The 26,666-nt window shown below is 44.8% G+C and overlaps 1 protein-coding gene across 3 annotated transcripts in view; it reads right to left on the bottom strand.

The window, feature by feature from the left end:
• The window catches only part of LOC116971858 (desmoplakin), a 66,958-nt gene that overhangs the window by 30,198 nt on the left and 10,094 nt on the right, over positions 1-26,666 (bottom strand). Inside the window, exons 2-11 of one of the 3 annotated variants that reach the window (XM_033019016.1) lie at positions 24,982-25,305; positions 22,866-22,959; positions 14,897-15,048; positions 14,319-14,487; positions 11,321-11,449; positions 6,712-6,780; positions 5,723-5,884; positions 2,976-3,080; positions 2,177-2,272; positions 1,512-1,637 (exon numbers count right to left, since the gene is read on the bottom strand). In XM_033019016.1, coding sequence (XP_032874907.1) covers positions 1,512-1,637; positions 2,177-2,272; positions 2,976-3,080; positions 5,723-5,884; positions 6,712-6,780; positions 11,321-11,449; positions 14,319-14,487; positions 14,897-15,048; positions 22,866-22,959; positions 24,982-25,271 — 1,392 coding nt within the window. In that variant the 5' untranslated portion in view covers positions 25,272-25,305. Of the gene's footprint in view, positions 1-1,511; positions 1,638-2,176; positions 2,273-2,975; positions 3,081-5,722; positions 5,885-6,711; positions 6,781-11,320; positions 11,450-14,318; positions 14,488-14,896; positions 15,049-22,865; positions 22,960-24,981; positions 25,398-26,666 lie in introns of those variants that run through there. The other 2 variants (XM_033019015.1, XM_033019017.1) reach the window with 2 other exon arrangements.

Here is a 26,666-nt window from a genome sequence, read left to right as displayed (position 1 = left end):
ACGTGGATTTTGCATGTTCGTCCTGTGAGTGCCTGGGTTTCCTCTGGGTGCTCAGATTTCCTCCCACACTCAAAAATGTCCCTTGTGTGTGGGGCATGAATGAGAGAGTGGGAAAGCATAGAACAAGTGTAAACAGGTGATCGATGGCCGACGTGGACTCACTGGACCGAAGAGCATGCTTTCTTTCTATACCTCTAAACTAATCTAAATTGGTGAATATTTGGTATGTCAGGGTATTAGCATGCATTGAGACATGTTTGTTGCAGGAGTGCCTTGACAGGGCTGCATTCCAGCAAGCATACTAGTAAAAGAAAGCTGGTGCCGTGCTGCCAAAGCTCAGGATTTCTAAAATATGATCAGTGAGTTCTAGAGACAATCAGAAGAGAGGGAGGCATTCAATTGAGTGTGGTTTTAGATGATCAACCATGATCTATTGCAGTGGTTCTCAACCTTTTTTCAGTGATGTACCCCCTGTGAAATATTTTTTCAGCCAAGTACCCCCTAACCAGCGCAAAAATATAGGCCTACATATATGTAGGCCTATATTTTAAAATCTCACATACCCCCTGGAGTGCCTTCACGTACCCCCAGGGGTACGCGTACCCCCATTTGAGAACCACTGATCTATTGAATAGCGGAGCTGAGTCGAAGGGCCTAATGGCCTACTCCTGCACCTATTTTTCTATGTTCTATGTTTTCTATGATTAGAAACAGAGCTTCAGGTGATCCTTTAGGTCCATTGGGAGTATTTCACATATTCAGCATATGCAGTTTCTTGCTTTTTGGACATTGGTCGATCTTCCAGAGTTCAGAGTTTAGAGATACAGTATGGAAACAGGCCCTTCAACCCAGTGAGTCCACACTGATTACCAATCACCCATTCACACTAGTTCTATGTTATCCTACTTTCTCATTCACATTAGGGGTGATTTTACTGGTCAATTAAGCTACAAACACACGTCTTTGGGATGTGGGAGGAAACCAAAGCACATCGACGAAACCCACGTGGTCACAGGGAGAACGTACAAACTCCACACACCCAAGGTCTGGATCGAACCCTGTCTCTGGTGCTGTGAGACAGCAGCTGTATCAGCTACACTACTGTAGGGAAAGACCAACTGGTAAACCTCCAGAGCAGAAACTTAAATCCTGAATTCTTTTTTTAAACTGCACACCTGTCTTTAGAGTCATTCGGCTATTTTCACAGTAGTTGAAGCCTATAGACTATTGCAGACTGCCTAGGAAACCATGAAAGTTACACATTCAGCCAAATGTAGAAGAAGCAAGTCAGGGGCATCAGGTACACCTGCTACATTCTCTTTTGCTCTGTATCACTGGTGGCCCAGCTCTCTTATCCCCTTCGAAATTCAGAGTAACGCAAGGTGGGTGGGAAATTAGCCATTTTTCTTCACACATTAAAAAAATCAACGTTCTACTGGATAACCTTTCTAAAGTCCAGTTTCATTGCAAACATTTATTTAACCTGTGCTTTAAAATTCTGAAAGAAATACCTCAGTTTCAGCAATCATTTTCTCCAATTGCTGCAGTGATGTTGACCTATCACAGGTGTATTTCTTTCTTAGGGAATCCTGCATTTTCTTCAGAGAGCTTTCAGTTACTTGCGCATCCTCAAAAAACTGCAAAATGATAAATAACAAAATCTGACAACTATGCAGCGAAGAGTGCAGTTGATTAATTCCTCTCCTTTCCCCACTTAAATACTTTGTTTCATTCTGCCCACCAAACCCAACTTGCTCTCCGAGTTAAGTCGCCGTAGGTTGTTAATCAGCATAGCAAAATTAATCACAATAGTTTTCACGATATAAAAACAAAAAATGCAGGAAAATCAGTTCAGGCAGCATTTATTGAGTGAGAACACAATTACTGTTTCCAGCCAAGGGGACCTTTGCATTGAAGTTAATTCCCGTGAAAGGAAGCAGACCAGAAGCATCAGCTTTGTTTCTCTCTGTGGATACTGTTTAATCTGCACCCTGTTTTCTTTCAGATTTTCAGCATCAGCAGTATTTTGGTTTCCCTTCACCTCCCCATTCTCCAAAGTTGAAATGTCTATCATTGTAACATTAATAATAAAATATCTGTATAACCCTCCCACTTGATAGTACACACAATATTTTCAAAGGTAAATTATTCAAAGGTATTGAATGTGGGAGTGTACCTGAAAGTAATTGGAATTCTCCTTCAGATGAACCTCTATGCATTTGGTAAGCTGGAGAATCCAACTCCACTGGGTCTGCAATGTATCAATGTATGCCTGCAGTGCAAGAAAAAGCACAATTTTCTCCATTAATACAAATTCTGCTAATTCCAAGCTCCTAGGACTTTGCAGATTCTAATCTGGAAATTACATCATGCTTAAGCACGTTTAAACGGTTTTCATTATATTTATTTTATCATTTCAATCAACTGATAACTATTTGCGTACAATATAATTTCAATCATATAAAGGTTAAAATCTATGTTTTTTTTAAATGCAGGGGGCAGGAATTCAGAAGTCACCTCTTCCCCACTTTCGCTGCAAAATTATCCCTAGAGGGTACATTAGCTTGTACATTTTAGAGGTCCATTAAAACAACGAAGGAACTCAATACAAAACCAGCACCTAACCTAAATTTTAGAAGCAATTACCTCTTAACCTCGTATAAACAAAAGAAACAAAGTGCTGCAGTAACTGAGCAGGTGAAACAGCACCTTTGGAGCACATGATAGGTGACGTTTTGGGACCTTTCTTCAGACTGGATGTCTGCAGCTGCAGTACCTTATTTCTAAATCTCGTATAAATACCTAGGTAATTAAATCTATTCGTACATCACATTATTGAGAGCAGTTATATGTGAATATATGCAGTTATGCAAAGGCAGCAAGTGTCCAAAACGGATAGATAGCAAACTTGAATGATAAAGGATTTGTCAGCATTTGCCCTGGCCCTAAGTTGAGTGTTTAGCCCAATATCCCACCTCAATTTTGTCAGATGCAGGATGATTCTTTGCTACTAGTTGGTCACCTTCTTGTTTGAGTCTGTTTAACTGCTTTTCTTTTTCTTCCAATTGACTCATCAACGTCTAACGGAAAAGAAATTTAAATAATTAAGCACAAAATGTAAAGCAGCAAAATGAAATGCATATAATTTAATAAAATGATATAACACTGACAGCAAGCCAAATGTGTGTTATAATGTCACATTCAATGCTTTTTCTGGCACATAAACAATCATATATATAACAACTAATCTTCAATAAATTTGGCCCTTTTGTTTGGCATTACTTTATGCAAAATTTTAACCAGATAACCATTGTAGTAATCAGTTAGGAGCTGATCATCCACAAAGAAATACAAAGAACAAGTGACAGCAGTATTGTTGGCCTATATTACCTGATAATGAGAACCTAAAGAATGTATCTGGTTCCTTTTCTTAGTGTATAGCTTGTATTTTCCCTGGGACTTCGTTATTTTAAAACCATATACATCACAATCTCCGGTATTGGAGTGGCGGCGCGGCCCTGGCAGCAGCGGCTCACCGGCAGTCCCGTTTGTTTATGTTTTTTGTGTTGTTTATTTCGTTTTGGTTAGTCTAGGTTTTGGTTCTTAGTCTGTGTTTGGGGGGGGGGGGGGGGGGGGTTGAAACGGGGTTTGCAGTCTCTCCCTGCGGGGGAATGCGACTTTTTTGGCGTATTCCCCTTCTCTGCCTCCGTCTGCACTGAGGCCTAATGGAGCTGGCGACCTCGAGGCTCCAGAGGCAGAGCCCGTCAGGACTCGCCCTGAGCTCGCTCCCGTGAGGGCGGTCCGGCTCAGGGCTGGAACAGTGCTCCCGTGAGAGGTTGTGACGCTCCCGTGAGGGCGGCCAGCCCGAGGGTGGAACGAGGCTCCCGTCGGAGCGGCCGAGCTCGGGGAGGTGCGGCGCTCGCAGCCCGAGGGAGAAGCGACGCCCATGTCGGGGCGGCCCGGCCCGAGGGAGAAGCGACGCCCAAGTCGAGGCGGCCCAGCCAGAGGGAGAAGCGACGCCCAAGTCGGGGCAGCCCGGCCAGAGGGAGAAGCGACGCCCAAGTCGGGGTGGCCCGGCCGGGGGGAGAAGCGACGCCCATGTCGGGGCGGCCCGGCCAGAGGGAGAAGCGACTCCCAAGTCGGGGTGGCCCGGCCCGGGGAAGAAACGACGCCCATGTCGGGGCGGCCCGGCCCGGGGGAGGTTCGGCGCCCATGTCGGGGCGGCCCAGCCCGAGGCTGAAGACGGTACGGCACTCACGTGAGGGTGGCTGGGACGGTGTTCTGGCGGTGGTGGCCTGAGTCCGGGGTTCGGCCGCGGGCCAGCGGCTGCGTCTGCAGGACTGGTGGGCGGCAGCTTCGACCACCCCGGGGCCGCGGTGTTTGAGCCGCGGGACTGATTTGTAACATCGCCCGGGGGGTATCGCCTCAGCGCAGAGGGAGAAGAGGAGGGAAGAGACTGCAGACCTAAGATTTTTGCCTCCATCACAGTGAGGAGATGCTGGGTGGACTCACTGTGGTGGATGTTAATACGTGTTTATTGTTGTTTTTATTGTATTGTATGTATGACTGCTGAAATTTCGTTCAGACTTCGGTCTGAATGACAATAAAGGCTATCTATTTATCTATCTATCTATAGCTCTATCAGAAGGCATTTCAACCTCTCCAAACATAATTCAACTTGGGGTGGCACAGTGATGCACTAGTTATTGCTGCTTCACGCCTCAAGCAATGTGGGATCGAGGCTTTCCTCAGGTGCTGTCGGTGTGGAGTTTGCATGTTCCGTTTATGACAGTAATACGAATATCACTGTACCTCAATTGGTACACGTGACAATAAAATACCTTTGAAACCTTTGACTGTGAAGGTTTCCCTCAGATGCTCTTATTTTCTCCACATCCCATAATGTGCTTGAGGGTTCAGTGGCTGTTGTGAACTACTCCTAATCCAGGTACGTGATAATCAGGGGTGATTATAGAGTCGTCCAGCCATAGTGTCATATAAATGGAAAAAGGCCCTTTGGCCGACCATCTAAACTAGTCCCATTTGCCTGCACTTGGCCCATACTCCTCTAACCTTTCCTAACCATGTATATGTCCAAATGTCTTTTAAATATTATTATACCTGTCTCAACTACTTCCTCCAGTAGCACGTTCCATATACGCATCATGAAAATGATGCTCCTCAGCTGCCTATTAAATCGTTCCCCTCTCACCTTAAACCTAGCCCGGAAAAAGATTGTGCATTCACCCTATCTATTCCCCTCTATAATATCACCCCTCAGCCTCCCGAGAAAAAGAGACCAATTGGCTGTTTTCTGTGCTGCATGCTCTACATTCAGTTCAGGGATCTGAAGCAATTACACTGTTCGCTTGGAGTATTACTTATGGGAGCAAGTTCCACAGTCTAACCACTTGCTCGGTAAAGAAGTTCCCCTTGATATACATGTTGAATCTTTTAATGGTCATGTGTTTTCACCAACAATGAGTATTTCTCGTGATAGGTTGGCTTACCTATCATTTTTCTTTGTCAGGCCCGCTAAATCAGTAGAAACTACTCATCCTTAAAAATACTTGAAATAAGTACACATGCACATTCCTGGTTATTTAATTTGGTCACATCCTTGCCAAACCCCACTTCATTCCGGAGATTTTTAATGTTCATTTAAAAGACTAACTCCTAATTGCAGGGCTATCATTTTCTATCCTGAAATACACTGACTTACTGAGAATGTTTCTTGCTTCTGAATCATGTTTGTGTTCTTATCACTCCAATCAAAGACAAGTTCTTCTTCCTCACGGTCATTTATCCACATGATCTCATTGGAGGTGGACTGAATGATGTCCTGAAACTTTCTCAGTTGATCAAATCTGTCACCTGAAGCTTTCTAAGATGTACAGAAACAATATTGTTTAATTACACACAGAGAAGATACAGAAACAAGGGTTGTATTTTCTGGAATCTCAACAATTTAGGGGTGATTCACTTGAGTTCTGAAAGTGGAATGGTAAATTGAATCAATTTACATTGATTCTGGAGCTTAGATCCAAAGTGAAAATGTAAAAATATTGAGTTTATTCAACATTTCAATAAAATGCCATGATTTTTGAAAACGTGCAGAAGAGGTTGATCAAAATAATTCCAATGGTGAGAGACCTCAGTAACGTGGAAAGTGGGGAGATACTGGGATCATTCTCCTTGGAACTAAGGAGGCTGCAAGGTGATCTGTTTGAGGTATTTAGATTCATGAAGGGCCTGAACAGGTAGATATTAAGTTGAAAATGAGAAACCATTCACAGTGGTGGAAGGGTCAAGAACAAGGGGATATTTAATAAAAGTGATTGGCAAAAGGGTCAAAACTTATCCAAGGAGAAACATTGTAAGCATTGGGGTCAGGGTTAAGGGCCAGGGATACACTGCCAGGCAGTAGTGGTGCCTGATTCAATCACAAGATTCAAAAGCGAGCTAGGTCAGGAATTGAAAGGAAAGTAAATGCAGGGGTGGTGGAGTAGGACTTACATCAGGGCCATCATTAACTCAATAGGCTGAATGATCTTCCATATTGTAACTGTTATTTGATTATGTGGTAGTGAACTAGGTCACAGATCAATCCTCCATCTCTTTAATTCACGACGGGAATATGACTATTGCTGCTCCCTTATTCCTAAATCACCAAAAACTTCACAATCAGCTTCATTAATCATTTCTGCTTACCATCATAATTTCATATTCATTATCTATTGCTTCAATGGCCTCCTTATAGTTGCTAGAATAGTTGTCGTGCTGTGAGAGAAAGAAACATTAATCAAAACGTGTGAATACATGTTGTCATTCATTTGTAATGATGGCAGAAAAATGTCACTGGTATTTATGCACTGATATTGTAAATGATTTGATAAATCTAATAAACAATGATTATATTTAGCCAATCGCTGTCCAAGACAGTTAAAGTCTCTTACAACTAATCCTCTTTCAAGTTTAATTAAAACGTATTTTGAATTACAAAAGATACTAATGATATCAGGTCTTGGGTAGTTGGTTGTAACCAAGACGCAAGCTCGTCAGTCAACAAATCCAAAAGACCTATTACTAGGTTGCGGGATATCTTTTACCTAATTTCAATTAGTTTACTTATAAATTCCTGCTAGCATCATTGAGATGTATAGCACAGAATCAGGCTCTTCAGCCCACCATGTCCACCATACTAATCCCATTTGCCTGCATCAGAACTGTATCGTGCCATGCCTTGACTATTTAAGTATGTGTCCAAATACCTTTCAAGCATAGTAATGGTAATGGATTCCACCATCTCCTTTAGCAGCGATTTCCAGGTATCAACAATTCTTTGTATAAAAAGCTTACCCCTAACACCCCCTACCACTTATCTTAAGCCTATTCCCTTGTTTTTGATTCCCTTTAATATATTTTGTTTATCTATGCCTCTCATAATCTTAGATGCTTGTACAAGGTCACCTCAGCCTCCTGCATTCCAGGGAAAATAAGCCAGCCCTATCGAATCTATCTCCCCTTATGATATTAGTCCTCCAATGCAAGCGATATCCCAGTGAATCTGTGCCACATTCTATCCAGCACAAACAAATCCATCAGAAATATGTAACATTAAGGGAAAAGGGATGACAATAGTCAATAGGTGTTGTTCATATGCACTTCAGTTCCAAATGGCCACCGACTAATCTTATAACTATGTCCCCTTGCTCAATTTTCCTCCTTTAGTGGAATCAACTTGACATTTACCATGTCAATGTTCCTCAGGTTCATACATGTTTCAATAAGATCACACTTCATTTTTTCTAAACTGCAAAAAACTCTAACATTGTTAACCATATGATAGGACATAGAACCAGAGAAATTAGGTGCAGGCACTGCCATTCAAAATGATCATGGCTGATCATCCAGAATCAGTACCCCATTCCTACTTTCTCCCCATATGCCTTGATTCTGTTAGCCCCAAGAGCAATATCTATCTCTCTTGAAAACATCCAGTGAATTGGCCTCCACTGCCTTCTGCGGCAGAGTATTCCACAGATTCACAACTCTCTGGGAGAGAAAGTTTTTCCTCATCTCAATCCTAAATGGCCTAACCCTTATTCTTAACTAAATGAATGGCCTACCCCTCATCCAGGACAATCCTGGCATCCTCAAGAATTAGTTACATTAACCTCTGTTAGACTGCCTCCAAAGCGAGTCTATGAATAAGGGTTAAAAACTGTGAGCAGCACTCCAGGTGTGGCCTCACCAACACCCCATACAATTGCAACAATAGTTCCCTTTTTCTAAACTCCAATCCATTTGCAATGAAAGCCAATATGTCATTTGTGTCTTAATCACTTGTTGCACCTCCGGGCCTATTTTATGTGATTCAGGACATCGAAGTTCCTTTGTACTTCTCTGATCTACAGTCTTTCTCCATTCGGATAATAGCCCGCCTTAATCCAGAAAGGAACCTGTAATTCATTTCAGCAGTGTCAGACAGCTGCAAAGCCTTGTTTAATATATGTAGCTTAGCAATTCTGGCACGTATTTTTTTTTCCTTAACTGTTCTCATATTTAATTAGTAAGAAACAAAGAATAACAGCATTATGGTTGAGGGGCAGGCAGTGTTCTACATCAGAATAAGAAAATCGGCCTCTTGAGTTATGACCCCCTGAGTTCAAAAAATAAATGTTTTTCTACATCTTAAGCTTTTAGGAAAAAAATGTTTAATTACAGGGCAGTACGTAAGCCTAAATAGGTTGGTAGGTTAATTGACCACCATAAATTACCTAGAGTACAGTGAATCCTAGGGGAGTTTAGAGACACAGCATGGAAACTTCAGCTCACAGCATGTCCTTCAGCTCACATAGTCCACGTCAACCATCAATCACCTACTCACACTGGTTCTGTTATCCCACTTTTGCATCCACTCCCAATAGGAAAACTTACAGAGGCCAATCATCATTCAAACCCGCATGTCTTTGGGATGTGAGAGGTAACTGGAGCACTGTGGTAAACCCCCTCATTCACAAGGAGAAGGTGTAAATTCTACAGACAAGATATAACCTGGGTCTCTGGCGTTGCGAGGCAGAGGCTCTACCAGCTATGTCGCACTACGTTAATAATATGGACAGAATTGTTACAAAGAGAAATTAGTATGGGAAAATAATTGCTCTATGAGCCAGCATAGACAAAGAATAAAATGGCCTCCTTCTATGTCACAACGAGATGAAAATAAATAGTTATAGACTCTTAGTAGGGATAATAACGGAATTTCAGAGATATTTAGCCATAAGTGAAAATTATTTTCAATCTGCAAACTTTGTTGATAGGCATTTTGTCTGCCAGTTTAGGCTAACTTTATTCAAAGGTATATAAATCCTAATTGTGCAGTGCAGTTACTGTCGCCTTTATAAGCCTGACTTGGGAAACATTTTAAAGCACAAATTGAACACCAGGATTCTGCTGCACTTTGACTTATTTATTGAGTACTCACTAATTGTGCACTAGCCAAGAGCAGTATTCAGCCGTTACATCTTTTTTGGTAAGAAACAGTTTGTGGAAACAGAGCATTATTTTCTCTAAGAAACAAAGAACTGCAGATGCTGATTTATACCTAAGATAGACGCAAAGTACACTTTTTCTCTTCTTGGGCAAAAATCTTTTGAATGTTACCAGCAGAGGGCAGTGAGTCCTTCTGCGTGTACAAAATGTAGTTGCTCACGTCACTAAACATGCCCTGTCTCCTACCTGGAGGAGACATGCCCCTGCAGAAATGTAGTTGTATTGAAATCAATTTTTTTGAAGCCAGGTTTAATGTAGTCACTATTATATTGCACTTTTAGCAAAGTGACTGAGGATATATATCCACCCCAGTCTCCAGCAGATTTTCGTTAATTTCGTCAAATGCAATCATTTCAATGAGTCCCCGATGTGTGATTCCATACAAAGTAGAATCCTACAGCACAGGAAACAGCCCTTCAGCTCAATGTCTGTTTTGAACATGATGCCAAGATAAACTAATCTCAGCTGCTTGCACATGATCCAAATCCTTTCTTTCCTTGCATATCAATGTGCCTATTTAAAAGGCACTTAAATGGCGTTATCGTATCTGCCTCCACCACTACCTCTGGCAGCACAACACCTTCAAACTTTGCTCCTCTTAGCTTAAAAATATGCTCTCCAGTCTTTGACAATTCCACCCTTGGTAAAAGGTTCTGGACTATCTATCCTATCTATGTCTCGCATAATTCTATACATTCCTACTAGATCTCCACTGAACCTCTGGCGTTCCAGATAAAACACTCCAAGCCATTTGGCCAGCCTCTGCTTATACACCCTAATCCAGGCAGCATTCTGCTAAACTTCTCCTGCAATCTCTCAATATCTTTCCTGTAATGGGGTGACGAGAACTGCACACGATACAACAAAGGCAGCCTAACCAAAGTGCTGCACCATGACTAATGAAGGCAAGCATACTCATTTTTTCCACTCTTATCTACTTATGTTAACTGTTTTAGGGAGAGATGGTCCTGGATCCCAGGACCTCTTTAAAGCTACAATCACAGTCCCCCCCTGTGCTTTTTGTTAGCCGAGACAACATTCCAGTTTTCACCATGATGACAGTTGAATCTGTTGACTACAAGTTTGATCTTGTGCTGTTCGGAGAGGGCCACGTAACGCAGCAGAAATCCTCGTACATGACCAGGCACCCAACTGCAGCTTACATCTGTGTTATTGGGCAACCATCCTCAACGAGTGTCTCTACTGCCTGTTCACATTTTGTTCAGCCAAGGAAGAATGTTTATTTTTACTATTTATATTGAGGATCTGTGTGTTACTGGTACAGACGGATAGCACCCGAAACATGGGAAAACCTGGCCGCTGGAGATCTTCCAGTAGTGTTGGACGTTTGGAAATTACCTCATGTCATCTCCACTTCATGAGGAATTCACAGCAATATTAGAACAATCCAATCTTGTCTCAAGCACGGGTTATTGACAGGGGATGATCAGCCATGATCACAATGAATGGCGGTGCTGGCTCGAAGGGCCGAATGGCCTCCTCCTGCACCTATTTTCTATGTTTCTAAATTGTCGCCAAAAAAAAGGTGCAGTACACATCTTTCCTTGCTGTTGATGTTTGTAGCTGATCATCATCCTATAAGCTGCATAGCTGTTTAAGGGCCTGACTGACTAACTTAATTAATATATTTTATTTAAAAAACTTTAGTATTCTTTTCGTAATACTAAAAATGCAAAAATTTAGTTTTTAAACTTTTTGGAGGTGTCCATATGCTGCGCCATCACAAAAAAAGCATGGCATTTACCTGTTCTGATTTGATTTTATCGATTTTCCAGCGACCATCTTCGAGGCTCTTATGGTGTCTTTTGTGATTATTCATCTGTTGCTCTACTGAGGTTGCATCCACACCCCATTCTTGAGAATCCAAGAGACCCTACCCAGGGACAGAAACCAATTTAATCAGTGTACATAATCCTATTTGAATATTATGATGCAGTTAATATACGTACACAGTGAGTTTACAATACTGTATATAATAGCATATTCAAATCTTCTGCACACCCAATGTCATTATAACACATTATCTTTAGAATATTAAGACTAATGATTTAAGGGCCTGCCCCACGAGCATGCGACATGCATGCGGCAAGCGCGACCTAAAGGGCCGGTCCCACCAGCATGCGCCTGCATGCGGCAAGCGCGACCAAACCAGAAACGGGAGCCGCGCGGAGGTCGAGTGAGTGACACGGCTGCGGGCCGGCAGGCCGTTGCCGCGCGGAATTTTTAAACATGGTCAGTTTTTCTGAGCCCCGCGCGATGTCGGGACCAGCTCCGCACAACTCCATACGGCTCCGGCGATCGAAGTGGGACCGACCCCGCGAGGCCGTACGGCTCAAGCGCCCACGTTAGGTCGCGCTTGCCGCATGCAGGCGCATGCTGGTGGGACTAGCCCTTTTGGTCGCGCTTGCAGCATGGAGTCGTATGCTCGTGCAACAGGCCCTTTAGCCTGCACAATATAAACAGCTAATTTCTCTATGTATAGGAAAGAACTGCAGATGTTGGTTAAAATCGAAGATAGACACAAAACGCTGGAGTAACTGAGGAGAGAAGGAATGGGTGACGTTTTGGGTCAAGACACTTCCTCAGACTGATGTCAGGGGATTGGGCGGTACAGAGATAAAAAGTAGTCGGAGATAGAAAGACTGGTCGGAGAACTGGGAAGGGGGGGTGGAGAGAGAGGAAAGCAAGGGCTACTTGACGTACTGGTCGGACAACTGGGAACGGGGAGACTGGTCAGCGGACTGGGAAGGGGGAATTTCTCTGTGTTTTCGCTGATTGCAGTTTAAGACAGACAATTCAAGAGGATGGAACAGGCAAGGAGCTTCCCATCTACCCCAGACAATCACCTAAAATGCTACATTTGGTTAAGATTATGGACAGGTGTGCATGTTTGTCCCGAAATATTTAATTGGACAAGCATGTTCCCCTCCAAATGACTGCAAAACTAACTTGCTACATATACTCCATCATGCACAAAAGCAACTTCTAACCTATGAGTGCAAATGATTTGACCGGCACAGACATTTATTTCAGCCGTTGAACGTCAGCAAAAGTGAGTACCCTTTGTCATACTCCTGTGGCTAAAAAGATTAGGAATATCTGATTCCTTCAGAACAAAACAATGATGGCTTCCTCCTGTGTAAGTGTCCATTGGCCAAGAACATAGAATACATTCATAATCTGCACCCCAAGTTATTTCCATTCAAGCAAGATGTGTGGCTGTCACTGGCCATGCCAACATTTATGTTGAACTCAAATGAAAACATCTAATTCCCCAACTGTTATAGCAAAAGGTAAGGTTTCTAGAAACTGGTCTAGTAGCTTAACCACATAGAAATGGTCATCCTTTCATTCGCAGGAAATCTAAGATACTTGAACCCATTACCTTGAGCCATGCAGGCAAAGGTGCCTGCTGCAAACAGAGCTGATGACATTTCTCAGTCATTCAAGATTAGAAGCTAAAAAAGGTACAGAATAAATCAAGCTTTGCATGAATAATAGATTTTGCAGGTGTTTTGCCATTAAAAGGCTGAATGATTTAAGATTTTTTTCCACTTTAGGTTCATTAGTGTCATGTGTACCAACGTACAATGAAAAACCTACTATCCTACTTGTTTTGTCTACTATCCAATCAAATCAGATAGCAAGCACACAACCTCCTTGTTTCCTTTGCTCCATAGATGCTGCTGCACCCGCTGAGTTTCTCCAGCGTTTTTGTGTACCAGCAAGCAAAACAAGGTTTGTTATTGTCTCCAAGTACATATAACACTAATAAACCAACACCAATATTCCCCCAAAATTATTTTTACTTACATATTTTCAATTTTAACACTATTTTGCCTCAAGACTGTTACTGTCCAAATGAACCAAAAGGCACAACATTTTTGTAGCGTTGAACATTGCTAACTATGTCAGTATAATAGGTTCAGACCCTTTCGATCAATAGACAATAGGTGCAGGAGTAGGCCATTCGGCCCTTCGAGCCACCACTGCCAATCATCCACAATCAATACTCTCTTCCTGCTTTCTCCCCATATCCCCGGACTCCGCTATCTTTAAGAGCCCTATCTAGCTCTCTCTTGAAAGTATCTAGAGAACTGGCCTCACATAACAATTACTGATGGATAATGTCTGGAAGGGTCAAACATTAATTTCACCTAATATGAGCTCCTATTTGAAGTAAGACTGAAAATTAATCTTGTTGAAAATTAAAACATAGCACAGAGAAAAGCACAATAACAGGCCCTTTGGTGCACAATGTCTATGCTGAACATGATGCAAAGTTAACCGAAACTCCCATGCCTGCACATGATCAATCTCTCTCCATTCTCTGCATATCCATGTGCCTATCTAAAAGCCCCATAAATGCTCCCAATGTAGCTGCCTCCAGCATAACTCTTGGCAATGCATTCCTGGTACCCACCACCCAGAGTGTACACAACCTGCCCCACAAATCTGCTTTAAAATTTATCCTTCTCACCTTAAAGCTGTGCCCACTGGCCTTTGAGATTTCCACCTTGTCAAAAGGTTCTGGACTGTCTACCCTATCTATGCCTCTCATAATTTTATATACCTGTATTAGGTGTTCCTTCAGCCTACAGCTGAAGGGAGACCAAATGGAACAATATAAACATGTTTAAAAGCTTAGTACCTCTTGAGAAGAAATTCAGAAAGATGACAAGGGAAATTATGATTAAAAACCTGAACTGTAATAGATCATCTCACTTTATAATCATGTTTACCTTTTGCTGTTGTATCCAGGTGAATAACTCATTGGTCGATCTTGACAGCCCTTCATCCCAGGACCCGGATTCTCTCTGATTGAGATTGTACATTGACTTGGTACGCACAGTCCAGCGATCAGATATTTTTTTCGCAATCATACGCATCTGCTTTCGGAGATGAAACACACTGTGGAGTTTCAAAAGCAGAAGTTAATTAGTGTGGAATGGATTCATTTGATTTTTCTCTGAGCAGTATTGATAAGGTTGTGCTTAATGCAAACCAGAGCAATTAAATAGACTAACCTTCGCTAACATGAAGCATAGAAAGAGAGAGAGGATGGAGGGAGGAGTCGAGAGGGAGGGATCAGTCAAGAGGGAGGGAGCAGTCAAGGGGGAGGGAGGAGTCGAGAGGGAGGGGGGGAAGGAGTCGAGAGGGAGGGAGGAGTCGAGAGGGGGAGGGAGGAGTCGAGGGAGGGAGGGAGGAGTCGAGAGGGAGGGAGGAGTCGAGAGGGAGGGAGGAGTTGAGAGGGAGGGAGGAGTCGAGAGGGAGAGAGTGTGTGGTGGAAGTCATTGCTAGAGAAAATAATTTTTCACACCGATCTTGTAGTGCTTCTGCAGGGTACCCATATTGCTGTAAAATGGCAATGTTGTCTTCAACATTTGCTAGGTCATCACCAGCATCTCTCAACAATCCATCAATCAGGTGCCTGTATCTCCCAAACTGACCATGTTCAAAAGAATTCAAATCCTGGCAGGAAATATAAACAGCATTTGAAGAATTAACATATTTTCCTTGCCTGATCCTCGAAACATTGTGATACTTTAACTTTAACATCTATTGCATGCACATAATTCCAGGAATATTTTAACATAATTTAATGCTACTGTTAAAAATAAATCAATATCCTTTGACTTCCTTCTATCTATATTACTAAAACTCTGTTCTTGACCGGTTTTGGCGATCTGTGCTGCGATTTCCGAGAGAACGCCGCCACCTACGGCCGTCATTTTTGGCCACCTCGCTCAGAATCCCCCTCCGCCGTATGTGTGCCGAGGATCTTTCCCGTCGATGAAATATAACAGAGATATTAATGATTTTACAAAATTCTCCATTCTCTCTGCTGCCCCCGCTGGCAGCAGGGGGGAGGGACTATAAAACCAGGAAGTGGTGTGCCTCATTCAGTCTCTTCAAGATGGAGGAAGGCAGAGGGTCACGTTTCTCTGAGCTGTGAATAACACTGAACACATGTCCACACAACTATGAGTAAGTACTCTTAATGTGGTTTGAAAATGAAAATATGGTTAAAGTAAAAAAGCACTGCCTGCAAATGGTTGTTTGGGTTGAAATAAAAAGGCACTCTCTCTCTCCCCTCCTCTCCCCCCCTCCCCCTCCCCCTCCCCTCACCTCAACCCCCTCTCAGCACACACCCTCACTCCCCCCTCTCCTCACTCCCCCCTCTCCTCTCCCCCCCCCTCCTCTCCCCCCCCCCTCCTTTCCCCCCCCTCTCCTCTCCTCTCCCCCCTCTCTCTCTCTCACTCTCCTCTTTTTCTCCCCCTCCTCCCCTCCATCCCCTCCCCCACCGTCCCATCCCTAAACCCCCCTCCCCTCCACACACCCCATACCCCTTCCCCACCCTCCCTGCTCCCCACCTCTCCCCCTCCCCTCAGCACACCTCTCTCGCCCCCCCTCTCGCTCTCTCCCCCTTCCACCGTCTCCTCCCCCTCTCCCCTCCTCTCCTCTCCCCTCTCTCTCCCCTCTTTTTCTCCCTCTCCTCCACTCCATCCCCTCCCCCACCGTCCCTCCCCTAAACCCCCCTCCCCACACCCCTACCCCCCTTCCCTCCACCCTCCCTCCCCCTCCCTGCTCCCCACCTCACCCCCCTCTCAGCACATCCTCTGTCCCCCTCTCCCGCCCTCCCCCCTCTCTCTCCCCCTCCCACTCTTTGTGGTGAATCTCTGGAACTCCCTGCCACAGAGGGTAGTCGAGGCCAGTTCATTGGCTATATTTAAGAGGGAGTTAGATGTGGCCCTGGTGGCTAAGGGGATCAGAGGGTATGGAGAGAAGGCAGGTACGGGATACTGAGTTGGTTGATCAGCCATGATCATATTGAATGGCGGTGCAGGCTCGAAGGGCCGAATGGCCTACTCCTGCACCTAATTTCTATGTTTCTTTCTCCCCTCCATCCTCCCCACCCTCCCCTAAACCAACCTCCCCACCACACCCCCTACCATCTTCCCTCCACCCTCCCTCCCCCTCCCTGCTCCCCACCTCGCCCCCCTCTCAGCACCCCCTCACTCACCCCCTCTCTCCTCCCCCCCCTCACCCACCCTTCCTCTTCTCCTCCTCCCCACCCTTCCTCTTCTCCTCCTCCCCACCCTCCTCTCCCTCTTGCCCCTCTCTCTGTGTTTCTGTCTCTCTCTCTGTCTCTGCCCCTTCTCTCTCATCCCCCGCCCCCCCCCCCCCCCCCAGATGTGACTGCCAGATGGGGGCTATGTGTCAGTAGATACGGTGGTTATGGGGTAAAAGGAGCAAATTAATAATATTAATATTATATCAAGGGGGGGTAATTAGCGTGAGTGCGGGGGGGTAGTTAGTGTGTGTGACGCTGCATGCCGCCTCCCCCCCACAACCGCACGTTGGGGGAACAGACCCAGCGGGTCTGCACTTGGTCTAGTAATAGCTAGATATGTTATAAACTGCATCATGAGAGTGACAGCAGCCATATATACATCTTTACACATCAGAGGCCAGATTAAAATCTAATCAAACGAGATTACATTTTAATTTAAGCGGAAGGGTGGGGGAGGATAGGTGGGAGTGCTGGAGGAGACGGTGTGAAGCGAGGAGGGAGGCGGCTGAAGCAGTGAGGTGGTGAAAGGGATGCAGAGTGGTGGAGGAGAAGAGGGGGTGATGGGGTAGTGGGAGTGGTGAAGAGGGAGGGGCGGGCGGGGAGAGGAAGGGGGCGGAGAAAGAGAGGGAGGTGAAGGGTTAAGAGAGGAAGGGGTGGGGAATGAGAGGAAGGGGGGCGGGGAAAGTTTCTTCAAATATATAAAGTATGAAAGAGGCAAGAGTGCCGGAAAATGACACTGGAGAAGTCATAATGGGGAATAAAGAAATAGCAGATGAATTGAATAAACTTCTTTTGTCAGTCTTTACAACAGAAGACACCAGCAACATGCATGAAATTCAAGAGAGCCAGGGGACAGTAGTTAGTGGAGTTGCTATTATGACAGAGAAGGTGCTTAAGAACCTGAATGGTCAGAAGGTAGATAAGTCACCTAGATGAGATGGACTACACCCTAGGGTTCAGGTAGTTTTTGAGATTGTGGAGGCATTTGCGGTGATTTTTCAAGAATCATTTTTCAAGCATCACTACTCTTGTCCCAGAAAACTGGAAAATTGCTAATATTACTCAGCTGTTCAACAAAAGAGTGAAGCAAAAGAGGGGAAACCATTAGGTTATCTTGACTTCAGTTTTAGTAAGATTTGAGTCCATTATAAAGGATGAGTTTTCTGTGTACCTAGAAGCATATGATTAAAAAAAAGGCCAAAGTCAGCACGGTTTTGTGAAGGGGAGATCTTACCTGGCAAATCTGTTGGAATTCTTTGAGGAAATAAATAACAAGATAGACAAAGGAGAGTCAGTGGGTGTTCTTTACCTGGATTTTCAGAAGATCTTGGATAATGTGCCACATGTGAGGCTACTAAGGAAGACGAGAGCCCATGGTATCAGAGCAAAGATACTAGCATGAATAGATAGTTGGTTGAATGGCAGAGGGCAAAGAGTGGAATGAAGGTTGGCTGCCAGTGACTAGTGGTGTTTCGCATGGTACGGTGTTGGGGCTGCTATTCTTCATGTTGTATATCAATGATTTGGATGAGGGAATTGAAAGCTTGTGGCCATGTTTGCGGATGAACCAAAGATAGGTGGAACGGCAGGTAGTGTTTAGGAAGCAGGGACTCTGCAGAAGCATTTGGACAGGTTGGGAGAGTGGGCAAAGTGTCAAATGGAACACAACATAGCAAAGTGTATGGTCATGCACTTCGGTAAAGGAATAAAAGCATCGACTACTTTCTAAATGGGGAGAAGATTCGGAAATTGAAGGCGTTAAGGGACTTGGGAGTGCTGGTGTAGTTGAATCAGTAGTGAGGATGGTAAATACGATGCTAGCATTTATGCTGAGGCTTTACAAGGCACTGGTCAGACTGCTTTTGGAGGATTGTGAGTGTTTTGGGTCGCATATCTGGGGGGGGGGATGTGCTGACATTGAAGAGGGTCCAGAGGGGGGTTACGAGAATTATCCCAGGCATTATTTTGTTCACGTATAATGAGCATTTAACAGCACTGGGCCTGTGCTCGCTGGAGTTTAGAAGGATGACGGGGTACCTCATTGAAACTTACCGAATAGTGAAAGGTCAGGATAGAGCTGGAGAGGATAATTCCACTAATGGGAGAGTCTAGGACCACAGCCTCAGAATAAAAGGAGAGCACAGCCTTAGAAAGGAGATGAGGAGGAATTTCTTTAGTAAGGGGGTAGTGAATCTGTGGAATTCATTGCCATAGACAGCTGTGGAGACCAAGGCATTGAGTATTTTTGCCTTGGTCTCCACGCCTGGGGCAGTAGACGGCAGGAGAATGGGATTGCTGGGGGGAGGGGGGGTGAACGGCAGGAGAATGGGATTGAGAGGGATAGATCAGCCACGGTTGAATGACGGAACAGACTCGATGGGCTGAATGGCCTAATACTGCTCCTATGACATGAAAGCCTTCATCGAAATTCAGAGAAAGCAAGTTAGAAAACACAGATTGTGGCCCTGAGCAAAATAACGGGACAGGCAGCATCTTTGGAGAGAAATGGAGACGATGTTTCTGGTTGGTAAAGTGTGAGAAAGCAAAGATCAAAGGGAATTTCTCTGATATATGAATAATGTTCCGGTAGGCGGCGCGACTCTCGTCAGCTGCGGCCTCTGCAGTCCGTCTGCGTTTTTATTATTTTATGTCTATGTTTTTATGTAGTTTTTGTTATTTTTGTTGGGGTATGTGTGTGGGGGGGTGGGGGTGGTGTGGGGGGGTTGGGGGTAACTTTTAAATCTCTCCCTGCACGGGAGACCCGACCTTTTCTTCCCGAGGAGCGGCCCCCAACAGGTAGACCGGGGGCTCTGGTGCCGACTACTCACCTCACCGTCGCGGAGCTGGCCGAGTCCAGAGCGGGTGGAGCTGTGGTGGACGCTGCTGCGACCCGACCCCCGGAGATTCGGTGGCTGCAACTGCGGGTTTGGCGGACGGTAACACCGGGAGCCCGCGGGTCCCTGGAGGGAGACCGCTTTTCGGGGCTTCCGCAGCGGCGACTTCTCCCGCCCGAGTTGCGGGGTTGAAGAGCACCTGGAGCGGGGCCTTACAGCACCGCCCCGCGCGGCTTGGAATGGCTGCGGGCTGCGAGCGCACGCCGGGGGCTCTAACACCAAGACCCGGTGTGCGACCTTGCATCACCCGGCTTGGCTTTAATGGCCACGGGACAATCGCCATCGCCCGCCGGGGGCTTTGACTTTGACTCTGACATCGGGGGGGAGAGTGCAGTGGAGAGAGAAGTTTTTTTGGCCTTCCATCACAGCAATGTGATGGATGTTTATGTAAATTATGTTGTGTCTTGGGTCTATTTGTTTGTAATGTATGGCTGCAGAAACGGCATTTCGTTTGGACCTCAAGGGGTCCAAATGACAATAAATTGAATTGTATTGTATTGTATTGTATGTTAAGGGACTGTTAAGCTCTTTTTGTTTGTGTAACGTGTTGCTGATGTTGTAAAGTCTGGGTGCTGTTGGATGCTCTGGCCATACAAATGACAGAATAAAAGAGATGTAGCAGGCAAAAACAGATAGTCCTGATACAAAAGAGAATCAAGGATATGGGAAATCAAGCACGCAACTAGGCATGAAACATTGGATCAGTCTTGATGCTGGATCATAGAGCAGATTCAGTGAATTTACCCCTTGCTTCTTGCCCCAAAAACAAAAGTAATTATATGGTACACATAGCCAAGTGAGCAATCATAAAAGAAGCATCAGAATAGAACTTCCATTCTGAACTGCCAAATGCTCAAGTCTGCTTACATTGCAATTTCAACGTAATACTGCCCAGTATTTATAATACAAGTACAGGGACAAAGTATTCTGGGTGTATTTCTCAATTGGTGATGAAATGGTTAAATGTGCAGTCAGATAATGCAATCAGTTTTAATTCCTGGATTATGGTGAAAAAGATTAAGGGCCTTTCCCACTTATGCGACTTTTCAGCAACTGTCTTCGACCTTCAAGCTTGAGGGCACTCGCCTGAAAAACCTCGAGCTGGATCGACCGTCAGCGATGAAACCGCGAGCTGGATCGACCGTCAGCAAGCATACACACATACACACCGCAAAGGCGGGGGCCAGGGAAAGCGGGGGAGCGCTGACTGAAATTCACACCCGCGATGAATAGGAAGGTAAAAGACAGCTGGCACAGCATACGGTAAGTCCTTTAGAGAGCGGGGGGGGGGGGGGGGGGGGGGGGTGAAGAAGGAGTGGCGACACTTTTAAGAAGCCAGACAACTTTTAATGAAGTTTAGCAGGCATTACCAGTCGGTTTTCCTTGGTTCTGAAAACTCCAATGAGCCAATTAAAATGCCTGGTCAGCAAAGGAGATTGCCTACAGCTACCTCGACTGCCTATAACTACATGGTGCACCTACTACCACTGCATTACGAGTTCAAAAGAACCATGCAGACCAATTTTTACTTGCAGAAAATTTTTGCTCGACCAAACTGAGGCCGCGTGTATGTGGGAAGTTCTCTCGAGCATGAAGGAGAGATACAGTGACCTCCTAGGACCACGTGTTGACCATGCTGCGAGTTTGTGGCGAGCGCAAACTCTTCCAAACTCGCAAATTAGGTCGCCATAGTGGGACAGGCCCTTTAGTTTTGTTTCCCTGCCACGAATAATCCCCGCTCTAAATGCACATTTATGGAACTGGAGGCAGAGCCATTTGATACTTGGTTGTGGTTTCTGCACAATTTACACTTTGATATACTAAACCAAAACTAGGACATTCTTCAATTGTATTCCTTGTGCCCACAAAAAATATAGCAGAGAGCTGGTGAAGATATGGAAGTAGCCTGTTTGGGCATTTTCCCAATGCAGGGAAAAATAATTAGCCAACAACAAAGTGAAGATGCATTTAAGGGGAGCTAGTTAAACATGACCGGAAGTGGCGGCGCTGGTGAACGGCTGCGGCTCGCCTGCAGTCCGTTTGTCTTTACTTTTTTATGTTGTTTTTTTCCGTTTTGTCTAGTTAGTTTTTGTTTTTTAGGTTGTGTTTATGTGGGTGGGTGGGGGGGGGGGGGGGTTGAAACGGGGCTTGCTGTCTCTCTCTTCGGGGGAATACAACTTTTTTTTATCGTATCCCCCTTCTCTGCCTCCGTCTGCGCTGAGGCCTAATGGCGGAGCTGGCGGCCTCGAGACTCCGGAGGCAGAGCCAGTCAGGACTTGCACTGGGCTCGCTCCCGTGAGGGCGGCCCAGCTCGGGGCTGGAACGGTGCTCCCGTCGGAGTGGCCCAGCCCGAGGGTGGAACGGCGCTCCCGTCGGAGTGGCCCAGCCCGAGGGAGGAACGACACACACGTGAGGGCGATCCGGCTCGGGGCTGGAACGGTGCTCCGGTGGCTGGGACGGCGTTCTGGCGGCTATGACCTGAGTCCGGGGTTGAGCTGCGGGCCAGCGGCTGCGTCCGTTGGACTGGAGGGCGGCAGCTTCGACCACCCCGGGCCGCGGTGTTTGAGCCGGCCCGTTTGCGGGGTTGGGTGAGCCGCGGGACTGTTTGTACCATCGCCCGGTGGGGAATCGCCTCAGCGCAGAGGGAGAAGAGGAGGGAAGAGACTGCAGCCCTAAGATTTTTGCCTCCACCACAGTGAGGAGGTGCTTGGAGGACTCACTGTGGTGGTGTTAATTTGTGTTTATTGTTGTTATTATTGTATGATTGTATGTATGACTGCAGGCACAAAATTTCGTTCAGACCGTAAGGTCTGAATGACAATAAAGGCATTCAATTCAATTTAATTGAGCAGACAGTGATGGCAAAAAGAATTTCTGAGGAAAAATGAGAGGCATTCTGAAAGTAGGTGAAACATTGGCACAGGTGGCCCACTTTCAAGCATAAACATGGGATTGTCTTGTTGGCTGCCTGTTATGGATACCACCCCATAAGTAATTATATGGGTAATGTAAGTGATATGTGGTGCAATAGCATCTGTCTCATGTTACAAACACAATAAGAGCTTTAATGTTGATAGTCTTAGTCAAATATTGAAATTGCACCAAAGTTTAAATTATACCATATAGCTAATTTTAAAAAGGACCTTAAAACGTATTAAAATCTTACAAGGATTGCATATTACAAAGAATAGTATATATTTTTTTTTTAATTGATCTTGGTTACGTAAGGTTGTGGGCACATGAGCATTTCATTTTGTTGTAATTTGCAATTAAAGGAGTTATCGGAATGAGCTCTAGTTCCAACTGGAAAAAGAATGTACCTGTTGGAGCAACTTCTCTGTTTCAGTAAGTTTTGTAGCACAATCTTCTGTCATTGCATAGCTGATATCATGTCGTTTCTTCATCGATTCCCCACTTAGAAAGAAACATAAATTGGATGCAGAAGTTGAAATATTTACATATAACAAACCATAACATGAAACCCTAATTCCACATCAGCACGTCGACCTTAATACAAAGGGGAATCCATAGAATTTTTAGCACATACAGTATTAGAAAATTCTAATTTAATTCTCAATTAAACTCTATTCTCCAGGTCATTTGAAATTGTGTACAGTGGTTACATAACATATGTAGTTTAGTTGAGAAAATTATATAAAAATAAAACCATTTGGTGAGCAAAATTATCAAATATCTTCTGCTTTCAAATTTCAAGATGGGAGGTGAAGATGTATAGATGTAATGTCCTTGGAAAAATCATTATTTTCCCATTGATCTTCAATTTATTGCAATCATTGGCTTGACAACATAGTCCCCTATAATAAGTAGAACTTTAGAATTTCTTACTGCAGGGGACCCCTGCATTAACGCGTTCATAGATTAATTGGCTTCTGCAAAGTTGTAAATTTTCCCTAGTGTATGCAGGATAGTGCTGGTATATGGGATGATCGCTGGTCGCCAAGGACCTGGTGGGCCAATGGGCGTGTTGGGGGGGGGGGGGGGGGGGGTTGTATTCCTAGAAAGGCAAAGTATCAAGAAATGCTAATTGAAAAATACATTTGCGTTTATTTATTTTAAATGTGATGCCCCCCTCCCCCATCGCATTAAAACAGTGATGTGCCCCCCCCCCGTGGAATTCCTTCAATTCACATCGATAATCCACATTTAAATTCACACAGCCTAATTCTGTCCCATATAAAAATGCCATTAAAGGGAGATGGAACAAAGTAGTTTCATTTATTTAGTTCTTTCAATGCACATAGATGCTTTGTAATAAGACATCAGGACAGGCAGCAAAATATTCAACCATGGAGCATAGGTACCCTTATGATGGGGTTTTAAATCAGGGATGTGTCAAAAGGAATACAGTAGTCTCACAAGTCTGATGTGCCAGAGGTGGTTACAGACATAATTTGGCCATGTAATTAGATGAAACCAAAACTAACAATGTTCATAATCGATGTCTGAAGAAGGGTTTCGGCCCGAAACGTTGCCAATCTCCTTCGCTCCATAGATGCTGCTGCACCCGCTGAGTTTCTCCAGCATTTTTGTGTATGTTTATAATCGAGACACTATCATACCGTAGATCATAAAGGGGTGAGGTGGGTATTAATGATTTGGGAAGAACTTTAAATGCACCGATAAAGGCAAGTCAGATTCAGTTTCAACTTTAATTGTCATTGTCAGTGTACAGTACAGAGACAACGAAATGCAGTTAGCATCTCCCTGGAGAGCGACATAGAATATGATTTCAATAAATAAATCTATTTACATGCATAGTCATAGTGTTTTTCCTGTGGGAGGAGTGTGGGGGGTGATTGGCAGTCACCGAGGTACAGTGTTGAGCAAAGATTATCTTGGATCTTTGGTGTTGAGTAGTGTGACAGCCGCAGGGAAGAAGCTGTTCCTGGACCTGCTGGTCTGAAAGTCACAATCACAATATAGGGAAATGAACACAAGAAAACAGGAGCAGGCGTAAGCCATCAGATCCTTTAAGCCTGTCCCACCATTTCATGATGAAGCTAGCCTCAATTCCTCTGTGTGTCATTTCTCCATGATACCCAATCATTTTGCACAGAGCTTATTTGTTAACGTTTGCTTTCTTTCGTTTTGTTAAACAAAACGCTTTCTTCAAAAAAAAAAGTACGCGTAGGAACAGATGCTCCTACTTAATTGGTCACAAATGGACCAACTTGTTGAAACAGGTAACTTGACACAATCGACTGAGCAAAGACTAGACCCGCCCAGTGCAGGTGGGGTCCATTTTGTGTTGGTCATCCACGAACTCCCAACTTGCCTCTCCCCAAAACAAAAACTCTTTTCCCTTCAGTATTTTAAAAGGCTTTAAGAAAAAAACGTTTCGAAACATTGAAAAAGAAAGTTAAGCCCCTATAGAGTCGGCCCGACCTGTGTTGGAGGGTTGGGTGTGGTGTTTACCTGACGTACTGCGTTTCCTCGTAGACTTCGAGAGGGCGGGAGGACTTTGACTGCGGTAGAGTCCGGGATCTGAAGTTACTGTTGTTCGTCTCACTTCTACTTTCCGCTAAACCGTACATCTGGGCTCCGGACACATGTTGACCCCCCCCTACTCCGGCGTACTGATGCTGCAGAGGCAGAAAGACATCGCCGCCGTCGCTGCGGGCCGAGAAGTTGCCGGGCGACGGAGCGGGGTAGCGCCGTTCCGAAAAGCGCCGGCTCAACATCGTCTGGGAACCGTGTTGGCTCATGGCTGCCCGTCTCCCAGGCCGGGCCAGGGCTAGGCTAGGCCACAGGTAAGCTCAGCTCCCAACTATTCCTCACCCTTTCGCGGGAAACGGAACGGATGCCGCCGGCCGAGACACTGCAGGTAAACTCAGGAACATTCCTCTTTGGTTCCAGACACTCCGCCCAGTTTAGGGCGCAGTTTGGTTACACCCTCCCTAACCCGCCCATACATGAAGTGTTGGGGCCTCCCTCCCTCACTCACTCCCTCACTCCCTCCCTCACTCCCTCCCTCACTCACCCCCTCACTCCCTCCCTCACTCACTCACTCCCTCCCTCCCTCACTCACCCCCTCACTCCCTCCCTCCCTCACTCCCTCCATCACTCACTCACTCCCTCCCTCCCTCACTCCCTCCTTCCCTCACTCACTCCCTCCCTCACTCACTCCCTCACTCACTCCTTCCCTCCCTCCCTCCCTCACTCCCTCACTCCCTCCCTCACTCACTCCCTCCCTCCCTCACTCACGCCCTCCCTCCCTGCATTCAAACCTGAGAGACAGTTTGCCCACCAACAACTACATCCAAGGATGGGTTGTATTTTGAATGGTAAGTGAAGGAAAGATGGAAAAACCATTGACATCTGTAGTGCGTTGAAATAAAAGTCAGATACGTAAAAAATCGGCGTTTAACGAGGAGACTTCGACCTGAATCGTTAAACGGATCGCTCCTTCACAGATACTTGCCACAAACCTGATGGTGTTTCTTTGTAAAAACAAGGAGCTGCAAATGTCGATTTACAAAATGAAACAATACAGGGAAATAACCAAAAAAGACACGAAATGCTGGAGTAACTTATCAGATACCATGACATGACATAACTTAGTGGGTCAAGCAACATCTCTGGAGGACATGGATAGGTGATGTTTTTGTTTGGGACCCTTCAATGCCTCCGTATAAATATCTATAATTCAGTGCTACCTGACCTGCTGAGTTATTCCAGCAATTTGTATCTACCCTTTTCTCTAAGACCGTTGGGACTTCAATGAGAGGAGTTGGGTGGAATTACATTTGAGAAAAGCTAATTGTTTTAGGATTCAATGGGGAAAGAGGTGTTCAAAGGAAAAAATAATAAACTCCAGATGCTGGAAATCTGAAACCAAGTCTTCATTACGTTATGTGCCAGATTTCTATCCTTATTTAAACGTATAGATTTTTATCTTTTAAATAGTAGGTGCTGAAATTTATTTGTTCCAATGAATAAATATTTTTTTTGCAATTGAGATTTGGTCTGAAATGGGTTTGTATAACGTGACGTAACTAATTACAATATCAAAATATAGGACCACGAAAGGTAAATTGATCTTGGTGAAGGATTTAATATAATGGCCTGAAATATTGGGAACTGCGAAATTTTGTTTAAAA

Source organism: Amblyraja radiata, chromosome 4 (assembly GCF_010909765.2).
Source record: "Amblyraja radiata isolate CabotCenter1 chromosome 4, sAmbRad1.1.pri, whole genome shotgun sequence".
NCBI classification, from domain to species: domain Eukaryota; kingdom Metazoa; phylum Chordata; class Chondrichthyes; order Rajiformes; family Rajidae; genus Amblyraja; species Amblyraja radiata.
The sequence above is the reverse complement of the archived record's forward strand: the minus strand, read 5'-3'. Positions and strand labels throughout refer to the sequence as shown.